Source organism: Galeopterus variegatus, unplaced genomic scaffold (genome assembly GCF_000696425.1).
Source record: "Galeopterus variegatus unplaced genomic scaffold, G_variegatus-3.0.2 Scaffold45, whole genome shotgun sequence".
NCBI lineage: Eukaryota > Metazoa > Chordata > Mammalia > Dermoptera > Cynocephalidae > Galeopterus > Galeopterus variegatus.
Genome location: NW_007726156.1, coordinates 273,249 through 290,817, shown reverse-complemented (window position 1 = coordinate 290,817; position 17,569 = coordinate 273,249). Strand labels below are relative to the sequence as shown.

General features: G+C 43.2%; 1 protein-coding gene and 1 pseudogene across 1 annotated transcript; both read right to left on the bottom strand.

The window, feature by feature from the left end:
• Positions 1-1,248: 1,248 nt before the first annotated feature.
• Positions 1,249-6,056, bottom strand: PIFO (primary cilia formation). Its single transcript, XM_008571898.1, has 6 exons — positions 5,975-6,056; positions 5,601-5,743; positions 4,965-5,063; positions 4,101-4,231; positions 2,517-2,634; positions 1,249-1,491 (listed from the first exon to the last, which is right to left on the bottom strand). The coding sequence occupies exons 1-6, from the start codon at positions 5,991-5,993 to the stop codon at positions 1,423-1,425; spliced, it is 579 nt and encodes a 192-aa protein (XP_008570120.1). The 5' UTR covers positions 5,994-6,056; the 3' UTR covers positions 1,249-1,422.
• An 8,578-nt stretch (positions 6,057-14,634) lies between these two features.
• LOC103589840 lies at positions 14,635-17,213 on the bottom strand (annotated as a pseudogene).
• Between the last annotated feature and the right edge of the window lie 356 nt (positions 17,214-17,569).

Below are 17,569 nucleotides of genomic sequence, written 5' to 3'. Positions count from 1 at the left end.
AAGACCCTGAATGAGAGAGAATAATGACTACTAAATTATCACCTCTAAAAACCTGCACGTGTGTGGATCCAAGGGAGACAAGGTAGGAAGGTGTGTGGAAGAGGTGATAACAGTTAATTCTGACTTATTTCAATCATAAATACTTCTTGACAAGCTAATAGAAATCATTAAATCATCGGATTAAAGCCTATATATTGGGTAAGTTTTTAGCCTGAGGTATCTTTATTATTATTTTAATATTTCAATTTGGTCTCCAAAACAGACTTTTCTGTCCTATTTCAGAAGATCTTGGCCCTTAAAAAATTAGGCCCCCTCAGCAGCATGCACCCAGGAAGCTTCGCCTCTCGCTGCCAGTCTCTCCAGCTAACACTCACTAGGGTGGCCCCGAGGTTACAGTAGGCTAGAGCTTGTCTGCAGCCACTGGGAGTTTCTATTTGGTATCCAGAGGCTTGCAACTTGCCACGTTTCTGGTAATTACTAAGATGCCCCTGTGGGTTCCTCCCATGAAAAGATAAGGGAGAGCACACTTAGTGCCAATGCAGAATGAACTATACCTGAGTTATTTCAGTTGGTGTTGGAAGGAAAAGGATTACCTTCCAGGCCAGAGTGTCTGGATCAGTACTTTGAATGTGGCTGCTGTGGGTTCTGACCTTTGTACCCGCATACTAACTTGTAAAGCTTCAGGGTGTCATTCAGACTGGGGGGAAGTCCCAAGTCACCTGCCTCCCTGGGGACTCCTCCTCAGACTTCAGGCCGGGCCCAAGAAGCTAAGAGTTGAGTTTATTTTGATTCCTGCTATATCTCTAGTGATTATCACCCTGTCTTAGTAGGGACTCAAAATATATGTTAACAGACTAAACAGATGAGTAATGGGAAAGGGGGAATTTTTGGTTCTGTGACTTTTACGTCAATATGGCAAAGGCAGCCAAATCAGGACCTTCCCACTCCATGCCAGGGAACTCAAAAACTTGGAAGAGCACCTAAAACATAAATGTTTTAATCTACATTTAAGTATCCTCTGTAACTAACTAGCCCAAATCCCATCCAAACCCCTGATATGTACAGGCCAACAGCCTCCTGCACCATGGCTACGGTAGAATTTCTAAAACTGGTGACTGGGAGTTAGAGCTAGAGGGCAGGGACCCACAAGTATTTCAGTAAAATGAAACAACCCAGCCAAGCACTGAGCAGGAACCCCTAGACCCATCTACATATGTATATATCACAAACCAGCAGATGGAGACGGAACACTCTGAAGTAGTCTTTATGCTCTCATACAGCAGTCATGAGCCCCCTGCCCCTCCCTGGACCCCATGCTGGCGGACAAGAAGGCCACAGTAATGCAGAGGGAGAAGAGCAGCTCTGTCCTCAGTCTTGGAGATTCTGTGGTCAGAAGGAGCACGTGAAGGTAGTCACCACTTCTCAATTGTAATACAGGCTTAGGTAGGCTACACGATTCCGATGCTTTCTAAAGTCTTTGTCTGTGGATAGCTGCAATGAAAGAATGTTGTCTAGCTTCATATTCTAATGAGAACCTCTGCTTCTGGTCTTCTTTGCAAAATAGAACTGCACTTTGTAGATATGTGGCCCAGCTGAACCTGAACCCCACAGTAGTCTAGCCTTAGTGATTCTCTCAACATTCAGATGTACATCTAACCTTTATCATCTTATGATGGTATATATCAAGGTAGGAATTATTTGCCACTTGGCAAATTTCCAAGTAGTTGGTAGGTTTCTTGAAGACAAGGATCATATGTTTAATTTTTGAATGTTATCCATAGGCCCTAGCACAAGGATGTTAATACATTAGGCATTTAAAAATATTTGTGAAGTTAATTCAAAGTTCCACTAGGAAAAAACAATGGCACCTCTGGAATTATGACAACTAACGTGGATTGAGTATTTATTATATTATCAGGTACTGTGTTAAATGCTTTCCCATGTTATCTCAATTAATCTTTACAACCTTATCAGATTGATTCTATTATTATACCCATTTGAAAGATCAGAAAACTAAGGCTTAGAAAAATTAAGAGACTTGCCCAAGATCACACAGCAAGCAAATATGGGAGCTGATATTTGAACCCAGGCAGTTTTGTCCCCAGAATCCATGCTCTTAACCAGAATGCTCTACAGCTTCCTAATGATCTAATACTTGAGAGGTGCGATGAAAAGAGCACTGGATTAGGAGTCGCAGATCAGAATTCCAGCTGCACAAATCACTTAATCTATCTGAGCCTCAGTGTCCTCCTCTGTCACACAGAGATATTTCTCCTATACCTATCATAAAAGATTTTTAAGGATCAAATAAGGAAATGTAACTTTTGTTCAGTCATATACACCTTTAAAAATCTAACGAAATTGTGTAACTTCCCCCAAATATCCTCATATTCATATACGCACAAAATTGTATAAATATTTATAGTAATTTCAGGGGACCAAGAAGTTGATTCACAGACTCCTGGTTAAGAATCCCTGATACATATGAAACCTCTGCAGAAGTCCAGTCTCATTACCTCAGTTTTCAGGGTTCTTTTCTGTAGACATGGAACCTGAGCCCAGTCTGGAGATCCAAATTTCATTGGCCAAGCAATTTTTAGAGGTGGTTTCTTCTCTGGGTTGTATGTGCCAGGACTAGAAATAAAAATATAAATATATCTAATGAGTTAATGACCACACATGAACTCCATCAGTACCGTTGTCATCCTTGAACTAGTCCTAATCCTTTGGGAAAAGGTAGCAGACTAATTAGCTTTTTAATGTTGGGCAAGCATGCGGTTCCTTTGCCTAATCACATATTTCTAATTAGATGTTAGTGTTAAGGATAGCCAGTCTTGACATCCAGCTAGAGTAAAGATCGACTCCAGTTTAAGAAATACTTCTGCAACTCAGTATCCTAAGCTGAGAGACCAGAAGATCCCAGAAGTAGTAGGTGATGAAAGAGATCTACAACAGTGATGGATTAGTACTGCCTGCGATTTGAAGCTGGCGATAAAAGTGCAGCAATAATCTGTCTTCACTCTAAGGGCAGCAAAGCAGAACCAGTTAAATTTTCTTGGCAACAGGATTACTTAAAAATTGCCTTTATTCATAACACTTTGTCTTTTAGTGTAGACTCCTTACTGTGGGGCAAGAACACTTAGGGTGCGCATCGGGGTCAAGACTGAACATTTCCACTTCCTTAATGCAAGCTTGAGAAAGGCACATTCACTCTCTGATCCTTGGATTTCTCATCAGTAGCAGAAGGGATCTTGACCCTTTGCCCTACAGCTGCATACATCCTGAATGACTTCCTAAAGCATTTAGAACGAGCCCATTGCCTGCAAGGCCATATGCTCTGTCCCCGCCCCTCCTTCTCTGTTCTCATCTTCTTGCTTATCACACTCTAGCTATACTAGCCTTCTTTCTTTCTTCCTCACACCAAATTCCTTCCCAACTCACAGCCTCCATACTTGGTGTTCCTTCTGCCTGGAATGCTGTCCCCACATCTTCACAAGGCTGGTTCGGTCTTGTCATGAGATCTCAGATCGAGTATCATGTCCTCAGAGAGACCTTTCTTGACAACCCTTGCTAAAGGAGTGTCCCTCCCATCACTTCCTAGTATATCACCATCCTTTTTTATTTTCTTCACAGCACATCATCAGGTCACCGTTCTTCATGGTTTGACCATGACAGTCTTAGCTTATGACTACTGTCCTGATCACTAATAGGCCCCTTTTCACTGTCAGAAGTGCCTCAGATTGACTAATAGATTATATAGTCACTGTCCTTATTACTATTGATATTTTCTTGTCTATTTGCTTCTCATCCATCTGTATTCTAGAATCCTTTAAGCTCCAAGAAATCAGGAGCCTTCTGTGATGGGTTTACTGTAAAATCTCTGTACCTACAAAACTGCCTGGTACATTAATAAGTATTTACTGAATAAATAACTATATTTTTACAATTCTACAGTGCCAGACATCTGAAAGGCAAGAGGTTAAGTCTTAAAGGATGGGTGGTTTCTTATTTAACTGGGATGGTTTAGATGTAGCCCCTTCTTTATGTACTTCTTTTCCTATTGCTTTGCGTTGAAGTACACCAGAAAAGAGGAAACATACCCAGGATAATAAGTGTCCTTTGAGTAGTTCCTAAATCGAGGCATCAAGACATTAAAAGGAGCAAAACTTTGTTTGTGTTTTTCCTCCTGAGGAGTTGTTCTCTGGTACATGCCTGGGTAAGGTGTCATATCCTGTTGCAAGAAAAAGATCAGTATGTTAGAGGGTGATATACATATGTAAACATAAAGCCTTCCAGGTAGGAAAAACAAAATCATCTTCTTCCTGTTCATAAATCTGCTATGTATGGTTCAGCCACCTTAAGCTATGGAAACAGGCCTACAGTAGGTGGTAAGTAGAAAACCAAGATATGGGAGTACAGCTACCTAAGGGTACTTAATGCACAGGTAGTAGGAAAAAACTTAGGATGGGTAAAGAACCGAGGCAGCTTGTTGCAGCCACTACCCCCACCACCCCCACCACCCTACTCAGAGCTATTTTTTAGAGCCAGTATCCCTTCCCCTTGAGTGTCAGGAAAATATCCAACAAGAGATTAGGATCCTATACTGAAGTCTTTAGACATGAGATCCAATCACAAAACAGGGCGGAAAAGTTGGAATTTGTTTTTTAACTGACAAGATAATGTGAGGTTCACAAACACAGCTTCCAGTATTTTAACCTCGGGCATCTCAGCACTGAAGCCATGTCTTGGGACCATTTCTTCAGTGAGTAATTGTTTTCCACTCTCCCCAGGACACCCACATACACATTTGTAGTGCCAAGGCCCAAGCCTCTCAAATGGGCTTCTTAATAGCTTTTGCCGAAATGCCTATTTTTTTGAATTTCAGGGCATATTCTTCCTGCCTTTTGCTCTCCAATGTAGATACATGCAGCTACATGGGTCACACTAAAATCCCAGCACATTACCTTGTTGATTGGCTTAAACCTCAGGGCTGTTCTGGCTCCACAAGTATATCCTTTTATACTCGTCGGTATCTTAGTTAGGTTGTATGCCAAGCCATACGTCTTCAAGTGGTATTTAAAAAAACAAAGAAACAACAGCAAGAACTCTTAGTCAGAACATTACAGCCATCGAATTGGACTGAACTCAGAATGTTGCCATCCAAACCTTCTCTGCAAGAGATTGCTCTTTCTTTCTTGACTCCTTTGAAGTCAAGACCACACAATTACACAAGTAAAACAGGTAACTTTGCAAAGGGATGTGGACGGACAGAATAAACGACTTTGCTGTGTATTCCAATGAAACCAGTCTTCTGAGCCCCATGGAGCTGAATTTGGACTAATGGCAAGGTAACTAGCATTGGCTCACAAGCCTTTGGAGGTGGGAATGGCAACGCTTGCGTTTAGTAAGGATGTGAAAGTGGGAGCAATGGTCCTTTAATCTCCAGCATTGGCTCGAACAGCCGGTTGCAGGAGACCGGGGCACTTTCTCATATTGGGACCCTAAAGATCACAAAACCGGTAGCGTTTTCCCCCACGAAACTTGAGTATACTTCGACAGCCAGAGAACTGAGACCCACCCGAGGGGAGATGAATACTCACATCTTCTAATATGTAACACCCAGGCCCTCTGCGGGGCGATCCCCTAAGAGGAAGAAACTTGTTCCCCAACAAGTTTGGGGCATGGTAGTGAGGAAAGAGCTTCCTCTGTTGACGTGTTCCAAAGGAGTAGTTATTCGACGTCTCTAAAGAATAAGGAAGAAGAGAAACTCCGTATTAGGGAAGGCACCTCCGTGTGAGCGCGTTGGGGGAGAGGAAGGTCGGAGGAAGACAGAGCACAGGGCTCGACAGTGCTCTTGCAAAGCCCAGACCCAGCTCCCTGGAGCGGGGTGACTGCACTTCCTTCCGCTTCGTCTTTCCCACTCCCTACGCTTCCCCCTACCCCCTACTCCACACTCCCCCGAAGCCCCCCTTACCCGCTTTGCCGAAGCACATCGTGAGCTGCCAGGGATAGCACTTGTGTACCGCGTTGCCAAGGGAACGGAGCACGCCTGCGCAGCAAGTGGGGCGCGCGCGGAGCCAACCTGGGGGCGGGAACCGGTCACTTGGGGCCCAGAGCCCAGGGAATCAATCGTGAGCTCAGCCGCTGGGCTGGGAGTGGAGGGTTTGCTGGACCCGTGGCTGTAGGGCCTGCGGGGCTGAGCGGGTGGCCCAGGGCGTTGGAAACTGGGCCACGAGGAAGGTGCTGCTGTAGAGTGAGGGACAGTGGGTTCAGAATGCCCCCGAAGTCCAGGCTGCTAGGATTAGCCGCTGCAGTGCCGAGGTAAGGAAGTGGGCTCCCTGGGCAACGCCTAGGGCAGGGGAGTGGGGCGGAGTTGAGCTGATAGCAAGTTGCACGTTAGGACCCTTCTCGACCCATTTCTCCTTCTCAAGTCCTTCCAACCTGCTTACCTCCTTCTACCCCTGCGGGGAGAGGGGAGGGGGAGTAGCTTTAAAGAGACCGGAAGCCTTGAGGAGAACAGAGTGCTGTGGAATCACTGAAGTGCTTAATAGTTTTAAATTCTTGGGCAATCACGTTCCCGAGCCCGTTTCCTCATCTCTAAATTGGGAATAATAAATTCTTTTTATACGGTTGTTGAGAGGATTAAGATAACAGGATTAAATCAGTTTAGTGCCTGGTACCTGGTAGGTAACAATACTAAAGGTCATTGTAGAGCTAGGGCTGGGTCTGGAGCTCAGAGACTCCTTATGCCCATTGTCCAGACTGGGTCACAAACTCTTCACATGCAGGTCTATGAGCTTGGTAAAGGGAAAAAGGTCCTTGGAGCCTTGGTTGAAAGAATAGTAAGCTTTATTCAGCACACACACATCTAAGAGTTAGGCAGTCTGAAAAGAAACTCAACTGCTACTGGCAAAGTCCAAAGAAAAACTGAGCAGCTGCCAGCAAAGTAAACATGCTCTATTTTTAGACAGGAGCTCTCTGCTGACCAGGGCTGCTTCACAAACTCTAGAACACACAAGAATAGCAGCAAACTAAAAAGTGACATGGGTGCCCATGGGCATTAACTCCACCCACCCACAACTTGTTTACAAAGAATGTGCTGCACCACCCCCAACCAAACCTGAGGTGAGGGGGCCTGACTAAACTATTCTATTTTTCTCACAGTCATTATCACTGAAGTACTAATCCAGCCAGTTTATGAGCACCCCTTCTTATAAACTGTAGTAACACTAGATTTTCAAGTAACACTTGCTTTCACTAGATTTTAGGATGGCTTTAGGAGTTGTGCAGATGTGGAGATAATGTAACACACACTGCGATTGGTCCATACTACCCTTTGGCCCCTTAAGAATGACCCTGGGATCCACACATACACTGTCTTCAGGTATGTTTTTATAGATCTAAGGTAGGGTTTCCAAAAAAGGCTCAGGGCCGGCCTGTGGCTCACTCAGGAGAGTGTGGTGCTGATAACACCAAGGCCACGGGTTCGGATCCTATATAGGGATGGCCGGTTAGCTCACTGGCTGAGCATGGTGCTGACAACAACAAGTCAAGGGTTAAGATCCCCTTACCGGTCATCTTTAAAAAAAAAAAAAGGCTCTATTGAGTCCTAAAGGGTATTTTGGAAACTTGTGAAAACATTTTTGCTTGTTAAAAATTATTGGGGTGATACTCCTGGTCAACAGGCCAGGGTGGCTAGACATTGTGCAGTGCAGAAAGCCCAGTAATATAGGAGGTTGTTATGAGAAACAAAATTTAAATGGAATAAAGATAGGGCCTCAAAATTATTGTATAATTTACTCCAAGCATTCTGTCTACTACTCAAAATATAATTACGGTAATATTGATGGTAAATAAAATGTAAAAAAATATTGGGATTGATTTGATAATTTTTAGTTTTATTAATACTTTAGGTAATATTAATATTTGTAGGAATTCACAGTGTTTTTTGAAAATAATGTTTATATTATTAGTGACACGAAACATGTTTCACAAAATATTTAGAAAATATGCCAACCCATTCCTGCGCTGGTAGACTGGTTTGCTTCAGACTAATCCTCCAGCTAAGAAGAGGTAGAAAAGCTGGACTAAATAAAGTTTTTTTATATGAAGATATCAGAAATATACTGTGAGGAAAATAGAATAGTTTAGTTAGGCCTCCTTGCCTCTAGTCTGGTTGGGGGTGGTGCAGTATATTCTTTGTAAATAAGTTGTGTGTGGGTGGAGTTAGTGTGCATGCACACCAATGTATCTTTCTAGTTTGTTGCTATTGTGTGTTCTTGAGTTTGTGAAGCAGCCTGGCTGGCTGGCAGCGAGCTCCCGTCTAAAAATAGAGGATGTTTACTTTGCTTGCAGCTGCTTAGTTTTTCTTTGGACTTTGCCAGTAGCAGTTGAGTTTTCTTTTTGGACTGCCGAGCTCTGAGACTCGTGTGTGTGTGTGTGTGTGTGTGTGTGTGTGTGTGTGTGTATGCTGAATAAAGACTACTCTTTCTTCAACCAAGGCTCCAAGCACCTTTTTCCAGTTACCTAGCTCATAGACCTGTGTGTGAAGGGTTTATCACCCAGTCTGGACAATGGGCTTGAGGGGTCTGTGAGCCCCAGACCCAGCCCTAGCTCTACATATGCCAAGGAAGAAAGAACACGCAGGGCCAAAATCCCAGAGAAAAGTGAAGTCCCAAAGTGGTGAGTCCAACAGTTGATGATGTTTGTTTCCTTAGGATATTTGCTAAATAAAAAGCTGGCTGAGAAGAAGAAATTTGAACAGAGCTTTGGACAGACAATCTCTGAGAACTGCGGAGTAAAATATAGGCTGGCCACAAAGAAGGGGAGTCTGGAAAATGCCCTGGGATTTTAGTTGGGACTTCAAAGGGCTAAATCTTAGGAATAAGGGTAAACAAGAAACAGACACAGCTCTCAAAAAAAGTCCAACCTTACATCCACTCAGTCCCAAATGTAGTAAAGTGATCTGCTTTTACCCTATTGCATGCAAGAAACAAGTAAATCATCTCTGAAAAAACATCACCCAGAGCCTCAAATAATTTTTACAATTTTTTCATGCAAAATATTTGGCATTAGATATATAAAAAAAATCACTCATACAAAAAAAAAAAAAAAAAAAAAAGTGAAATAGATTCCCCAAAGTCAGAGATTGTAGTCAGCAAACATGGACTTTAAAATAACTATACTTGGCTTGAGATTTTGGAGAAAGCAACAAGTCTGCAAGGTGAGCAAAGAGAAGCAAAAGAAAGTGAGGAAATATGTGAACATGAAGCAAATGTTGGTTTCTGAAGCTAAAAGAAAAAAAAACCCCCAAAAAAAAAAAAAAAAAAAAAAAAAAAAGTGAAATAGATTCCCCAAAGTCAGAGATTGTAGTCAGCAAACATGGACTTTAAAATAACTATACTTGGCTTGAGATTTTGGAGAAAGCAACAAGTCTGCAAGGTGAGCAAAGAGAAGCAAAAGAAAGTGAGGAAATATGTGAACATGAAGCAAATGTTGGTTTCTGAAGCTAAAAGAAAAAGGAAAGATCAGACCCCCAAAACAAAGTCAATAAAGATCCCGGTGTACTCAAGGAAAGAGAAATTCCCCATCAATCTCTGGTTCTTGTTACCAAGTATAGCACACAACTGGACTCACTTACATCCTGACTGATGCCAAATTTATCAACTTTTTATTAAAGCCAATCTGTCTGTAGTACAGTCATAGATGGATGGTCTATATTTCATGTGTATCCCTTGTATAACCCATTGTGTGATGGTAAACCGAGAAGCTAATGAAGAATTTCAGGTAGCTCTAAGGAATGTCAAGGATCCAATGTTTGAATAAGGACCATGCATAAAGGAACCTATGCAGGTGCCTTATTAGTGCCAAGGAATACTTAGACAAAGGTTTATATTGTAGCCATCTTTTTAAATTAACTTTTTTTTAGAGTTTTGTCAGTTTTATTGATGTTTATTTTTGTTGGGTACAATATGTTGTTTAAATACACACATGTATACTGCACAATGATTCACTTAGGGTAGATAGCATAGTTTTGTATTCATTAGTCCATACTATGGCTATTTTTGATGAAACCTTAAGTAAAGAATTCAGCAGTTCCCATTATGTACATTTCCAACCATTTCTAGTTATAACATCAAGAGGATGCCAGATGTTTATGGAGGCTATCTGTTATAGCTTTATGAGACAGTTATCTGCTTTCCTCATTTGTCTCTGAGGCCATTTTAATAAGAATTACTATTCCAGGGGCCGAGCCCGTGGTGCACTCAGGAGAATGCAGCGCTGGGAGCGCAGCAGCGCTCCCGCCGCAGGTTCGGATCCTACATAGGGATGACCGGTGTGCTCACAGCGCTCACTGGCTGAGCGCGGTGCGGCTGGTCTCAAAGAGGACAAAAAAAAAAAAAAAAAAGAATTACTATTCCAGGGAATCACTTCCTCTGTTGCAGTGGTCTAATTGCGTGGGGATAAGTAGATTCAGTTTTTGGTATAGTGTTTTAAATAGATTTGTCTCATTTAAAAATACATTGAATTAAAAAATAACAATAAATCAGTTAAACACAGAGGATAGAGCTGATTATTATATTTAAGAAATTAAACGACAAGATGGAGAATATTAGAAACAATAAAAAGAATCAAATAAAAATTGTAGAAATAAAAAGTACCATCACTGAAAATAAGAATGCAATGCATGGGTTTAACAGCAGATTAGAAAAGCTGAAAAAAGAATGAATGATGAAGGGAGTTCTGGTCAAGATGGTGGAATAGGCAGTCCCCAGCATCACTCTCTCCCACAAATCAACCAATTTACAACTATAAAAATGTAACATCAGCCAAGCTGGGGCTGCTAGAGCTCAGGGGAAGAGGAGGAGAGACCTATGGAATTCATGAAGGTGGGAGAAACCAGGATGAGAGAAAGAAAAAACTGCTCTGAGCGTTTTGAGCTGTGGTTGCTTTAAGGCTTGAGCTGCTGAGCACATGGAGCAGGAGCCAGCAGAAGCCACAGCTATGCCCTTTGGATGGAGTAACTTGGAGGCAGCAGGGAAGAAGAGGGCCTTGGTGGCCCCCAGGACAGCAAGACCACTAATAGGGTTCCCTTGGACCCATGCAGGAGCGAGGAGCCAGAACAGCTGAAAAAGAGGAGCCATTCAAAGGCTGGAGAGTCACTGCAAGAGATCGGCACAGGTCCCGTCCCATGGGAAGTGTTTTGAGCATGGGCAGTGGAGCAGACAGGCCCACTGGGAGAACACTGGGACACAACAAGTAGAGCTAATTCGCCTCCCAAGCAGCACAGGACCACTCAGAGAATGGTCGGGAATGCAGAATTGCATGGCATGCAGTTTGTTGAAAAAACTCAGGCCGAGATCAGAGTTTCTACACAACTCAGGTGCACCAAATCTCTTTAGGTCAACCATTAAACCCTGAGCTGCACAAAAAGCCTTCCCTAGGGAAACAGCAGCAAAGCAGCAACTTAGCCCAACCACACAGCTCAAGTACTGGTTCCCACAGGAAGTTCCCCCATTTTAGAAGTAAGGAAAGGACAAAAAATTAGTTCTAGCCCATGCATGCCACCAGTGCCTAGGGGCCCGCCAGGGGACACGAGGCATGGAGAAGGGGACATCGGGGGACATGAGGTATGGATCTGGGGACCAGACCCCCTCCGACAACCAGGTACACTGTGCCAGTGCCTTGGTGCCCGCCCAGGGACCCGAGGCATGGAGCAGGAGACTGGACACTCCCCACAACCAGGTATACAGCCAGCACAAACAATCATACCAAAAACATCACCTCCATGTGGATGGCACACCACAGCCACCACAATAACCATGGCTGCTGTGGAAGCAGCTAGACGCCACAACCACCACACAGATGGTCCACCAGCCACTGGAGTGCACTGACTGAAGGAGAGTCACCAGCAGAGATAAAGAAAAGAAGAGAATGTCTCTCTCCACAAAGCCCATTTCACAGTGACAGAAGAAGTATCTGCTCTGTGATAATGTCAGGTACCTGATCTCACCTCTCAGCATTGGACAGGTTATCTAGGCAGCAAATCAACAGAGTAACCATTATTCTTTCAGAAGGAGAGAAGAAATCTAGGGTAATTAGGGTAATTAGAGGGGGATGGGGAGAGATTGGACAAGGGGCATAAAGAATAATTACAATTTGTAATGATATATATGTTAATAATATTGATTTGATCAACATATCTCAATGTTGAACCCCCAAAATATGTATAATCAATTTTGATTCTATAAAAAAATTTAAAAATAAAATAAAAAGAGAAGGTACCTATGTCTAGAACTAATATCCAAAATAAAGGCCCCATGGCCAAATAAATTTAGAAAATGCTTTAAGTTAAATAAAGTTCTTTATTATGGAAGAAAAGAAAATGGATCAGAAGAAAGTATCCAGACTAATGACTAGAGGGGCAAAGAATAGAAAATACATTTTAAAAAGTAAGAGACACATAAGAAGTAATGAAAAGGTCTGACATGCTTGTATTTGGAGTTCCACAAGGGTAAAAAGATAGAGAATGTGGCTGATGCAAGAGTTGAGAATAATGGCAGAGAATATTTTAGAACTAATGAAAAACATTGAACTAGAGATTAAACAAATGCTACAATCTCAAGCAAGACAAATACAAAGCAAACTTCACTTGGTCATATCATGGTAAAACTGATGAAAATCAAAAACAAAGAAAAAAATCTTGAAAGCAGCCAGATACAAAAGGAATGTTATTTTCAAAGAAGTAACAATAAGCTCGGTGGCTGACTTTTGACAGAAACAGTGAAGCCAGGAGACAATGGAGCTCCTCAAGTGCTGAAAGAAATAATACCAGCCTTTCTCATCTGGTGGTAGAGGAATGAACATAAGCTTTGAAGTCCCTCAGAACTGGCTTCCAGGAAGTATTGGTCGGTCATTACTAGCTACATTACCTTGTGGAAGTTACTTAAACTACTTAAGCAAGCCTTAGTTTATCTGCAAAACAGCACTAATCATTTCTTTCCTCCTAGGGCTACCATGAGGATTTAGGAGCCTACACAGAGACAAATCTTGTACAGTGAGTGACTAATCTATAATTGGCATTTAACAATGTTAATACACTTCCGATTTACCACCCCATGCCCAGGGCTGCAGCTAGCTCCAAAGATACCTTTGTGCAAATCAAAAAAGGGGTGTTGCCCCTGGCTAAATCTCATAACCTGGTGAGTGGAGCATTTTCCTTATCCCCGCCCAGGATCAGGGCTTTTATGTAATCCTATGCATACCCTGCCTCTCTCCAGTTAAACTCAGTGTTGAAGGGAAGAGTTTTCATACATGCACTTGAGTCCAAGAACATAATTACCATTTGCAAAGTCCCAAATAAATGGCTGACTGATCCATGGTGTGATTTTGTTTCTTTTCAGCTTCAGTTCAGGTGGAATGAACTTAGTGGATTTCTGAGAATCCCTGGACAAGAGCAGTTCCTCAGAGGGACTTTCAATAAGCTTGGCTATCTCATATAGTATCTCCATGAGTCATGCTCACCTATGTGGACTTTAACCAAGAAAATGAGGGTGTAGCTAAGACTGGCTGCTAAGCAACAGCCCCACCCTGGAGGTCCTTCTTCAAGTCATTGTGACATTGCTTTTGAGAAGGCAGCATTGTGGTATAAAGGGAGCCAGAAAGGCCTAATTGAGAATTAGGTCTACTAATTACCAACTACAGGATCCTGGCAAGTTATTAATTCTTGCAAGATCTCAATTTCCTCACCCTGTAATGTGGAGACAATATTCAACACATAGGGGATAACCTATATAAAGTACCTTGTCCAAAGCTTGGAATACTGAACTTTTATTTTTATTTATTTATTTATTTATTAATTTATTTATTTGTCTTTTCTCGTGACCGGTAAGGGGATCGCAACCCTTGGTGTGGTGTCACCCACACCGCGCTCAGCCAGTGAGCGCACTGGCCATCCCTATATAGGATCCAAGCCCGCGACAGGAGCGTCACTGTGCTCCCGGCGCCGCACTCTCCCGAGTGCGCCACGGGGCCGGCCCCTCAGCTTTTAATTCCTATCTCCCTTCATACCCTTATTCATTTAGTCATTCAACAAATACTTATTAAACACTTACAATACGCCATGCACTATTGTAGGCAGTAGGAATATAGCAGTGAACAGAAGTCCTTGTCCTCCTGGAGGTTAATTCTAGTGGGGGAAGTAGTAAGAAAGGTAAATATATAAAATGAATGGTATATCAGGTCACGTGATAAGTGTCATGGAAGAAAAAAGGAAGCATAGCAGGGAGAGGAGAAGGGAGGTTTTGATCTTAGTTTGAGTGGCCTGGAAAGGCCTCAAGGAGAAGGTGACTTCAAGGAAAGGCCTAAAGGAAGTGAGAGAGAGAGTCAAATGGAAATTTGAGGAAAGAGTGTTCTAGTTTATGCAAAGGCCTTAAGGTTGCCTCACACCTCTCCTCCGTCATTCCACCCCATGCACAGCCTGTCTCTTCACACCTAGAAAAGGTTTCCACCCAGTCACTGCAAACCAAGGACACTCATGTTTTGACTGCTGGTTTTATTGCAGTACCTTACTGAGGAACGAGATGTCCTAAGCAAAGCAGACTGCTCAGAACTCTAGGGAATGAAGACATGGGTTTATGCCCAGTTGCAGCAATCACTGCTGGTGTCAAAGACGAGGCCAGCCCAGAAGTTCTGCTGATCTGTGACTCCACTCAGGCAATGCCAGAGGCATTTCTGTTATTCACCAGGGGGAAGAGGCCTTTGGCTTTGCCGGCACAGAATCCATGCTCCCTGAGCTGCCTCCAGAGCTGCTGCTCCCGCTGCTGCCACTGCCACTCCCACAGCCGGGAGGAGCAGGTACTGGCCCAATGGGCCGAGTGGGGGCCATGCAACCTGAAACATACAGCTCGGAGAACATACTAATGAGCTTCAGCTAGAGGTGAAGAGAACTGTAAGAGTGGAGGTCTGGAGGTGGGGTGCAGTGTGCTCTGGATTCCCACATCTGAGGAGATCAAATGAAAACTCCATACTCAGGAAATAGGAAAAGCTATCATGTCAAGTCAGCCTAGCTTTCAATTAAAAAAAAAAGGTCTCTCTTCCCTTGTGATGTCTAAATCATTAAAAAAAAATTTACCAAGCAGCCAGTATGTGCAAAACACTTTTCTAGAATCTGGGTGTAAGTCGTAAACAAATTAGCTCTAAGAGAAAATCTGGAAAAAATTTAGCAAGCTGGTATGTCCCCTGAACTACAGATTAGAGATATGTGTGCACTGGTGAGGGTTTCTTGTTAAATCCCCCCAGGTGGGCTGAGAGAGACTTGGAATAAGGGATTCATAGAGAAGTAGCTGCTTATATTGAAGGTCAACATAATTTCTAGATACTTTTCCACACTGTTAAAACTTAGCCGATCTGAAAAACCCACCCAGGTAGGCCTGGTTTCCCATAAGCATAAAATTCCTGACAGGGAAGCTCAGGCCTAGGGGAGGGATACACACCTGTCTCTCACCTGGGCAAGAGCAGTGAGATGACATAGGAAGAGGATCCCTGGGCAGTGGGGGTGGGCAGATGACATGGCTGTCTTTTGAGTCAGAGAAGGAGCATTTATACTCCTTGGGCATCCGCCACTGTCACTTATTTGCACTCTGTAGGCCAATGGCCTCCTTCTGGGTGGAGGTCAGGAAGAACTTGCCCTGGTTGCGGAAAGTGCCGGTGAAGTCATCCAGATCAATGGCCCAGACCATGATGCCTCCAAAGTTGTTCTGCTTAAGCCTGTTTAAGAATAGAGGACAACAAGAGTCATTCGATTTCCTGGGACTCAGGGCAGGCACTTAGCACATCTGAAGAGTTGACTGTACCTTGATATCGAAGCTCTTTACATTGTCATAGGCAACCCACTCAATGCTCTGTTAGGCGTAGGGCACATCTTGTGGGGCATCCCATGTCTAAGTGGTTCCATTTTTCAGGAAGGTGCAGATCTTTAAAAAGTCAAGAGATTAAAATCTTTTAAGTATTACTTCCTTGAAAGAAAAAGAGTACACTTGTCTCTTTTTTTTTTTTTCTTTTTGTCTTTATTCGTGACCGGTAATGGTATTGCAACCCTCGGTGTCGCTCCCGCACCACGCTCAACCAGTGAGTGGACCGGTCTCTATATGGGATCCAAACCCTCGGCGGGAGCGCCGCACTCTACCGAGTGCGCCACCGGGCCGGCCCCTCTTTATTGAGGTTTTGTTTTTTTTTTCTTTCATGTCTCCATTTGGTGTTTTCCTCTGCTTTCTATTCATGGGTTTTTAAAGAAGATCAAAATTGTTTTCAAATACTCATAAGTTGTCCCTATTCTTAGTGAGTGATTCTGGGAACCCACAGTAATATGAGAAGTGTATTTATTCCCTTGTGTGCTATATAAATGACCTTAAGAATGTGGTCTGTTACTTGAAGGAATATTGCACACTATTAAGTGCTCTTCATTTGGGTTAAGTGAACGAATATGTTATTTAAACACTTTAAGCATTTGGACTGACACTCTGTGTTTAAAGCAGGTAGGCAGTAGACAGAATGAACGTTCAGGATTTTGGCAGACTGTCGCCCTAAGGCTACTGCTCAGCATAGAGCACTAGTCAGCCTAACCTACCTACCTCACAGTAAGCCCAGAACCCAGACTGCCTGGTGCAGGGCCTGGCAGGACCAGCACTCGAAGTAGGTGCATCAATTCCACTGCTGGAAGTGTTGCTCAGAATGAAGGTGTGTCCATAGGCAGGGAATCCAATGATGAGCTTCTCAGCTGCTGCCCGGTGTCCTTCCAGTAGTTCATGGCATAATCCTGCAATGGCAGCTGGGTTAGCTATAGGCCCCAACCAGCTGATGACCCAATGCTTAGTTATGTTAGTCCCCCGTTCTAACACGTAAATGGACAGATGCATTAGTTAGTATTTTTTTCAAAACATTTTGGTGAAGTTGTAGTTAATGCTGTATGATCATGACTTAAGACAACAGTTGTCCAAGTGAGATATTTGCATAATTTATGTTTATTTTGTCCCTGCATCTCCATGTGATTTACGTGATCCCCTTTGATCTGCCTTTACATCTGTGCAGGGACTCACCACAGTGGGGTGGGTGTTGCTGCCAGTGTCAGTTGGGTATTTGTAGAGGGGGCTGCTCTCTCCAACACAGCCCTCCCAGGAGCCATGGAGGTCATAGGCCATGACATGGAAGTAGTCCAGGTACCCCAGGAAGGGTAAAGGATTTAAAATCATTTCTGATGGTTATTCCCCACACCTATGTAGGCAAAAGGCACCACTTCCAAAGCCTCTTCTGTATATGGCCCAATTCCCTGGAGGTAGAGGGTGGGGTTTAATGGCTCCCCTTTGCTTCATATGGAGAGTTCTTTCTCCTTTACCTGTCATCAAGGCTCCACAATCTTGCCTCAACTTACCTTTCCAGACATGTCTCCTGCTGGCTTCTCAGCCGAAATTTTGCATATTAAGTTTTAATATTCTCCATGCTCAAAAACAGCCTTATCTCCTCCATCTAGAATGTAGAATGTTTTCCTCCTGTACCCACCTCCCACCACCAT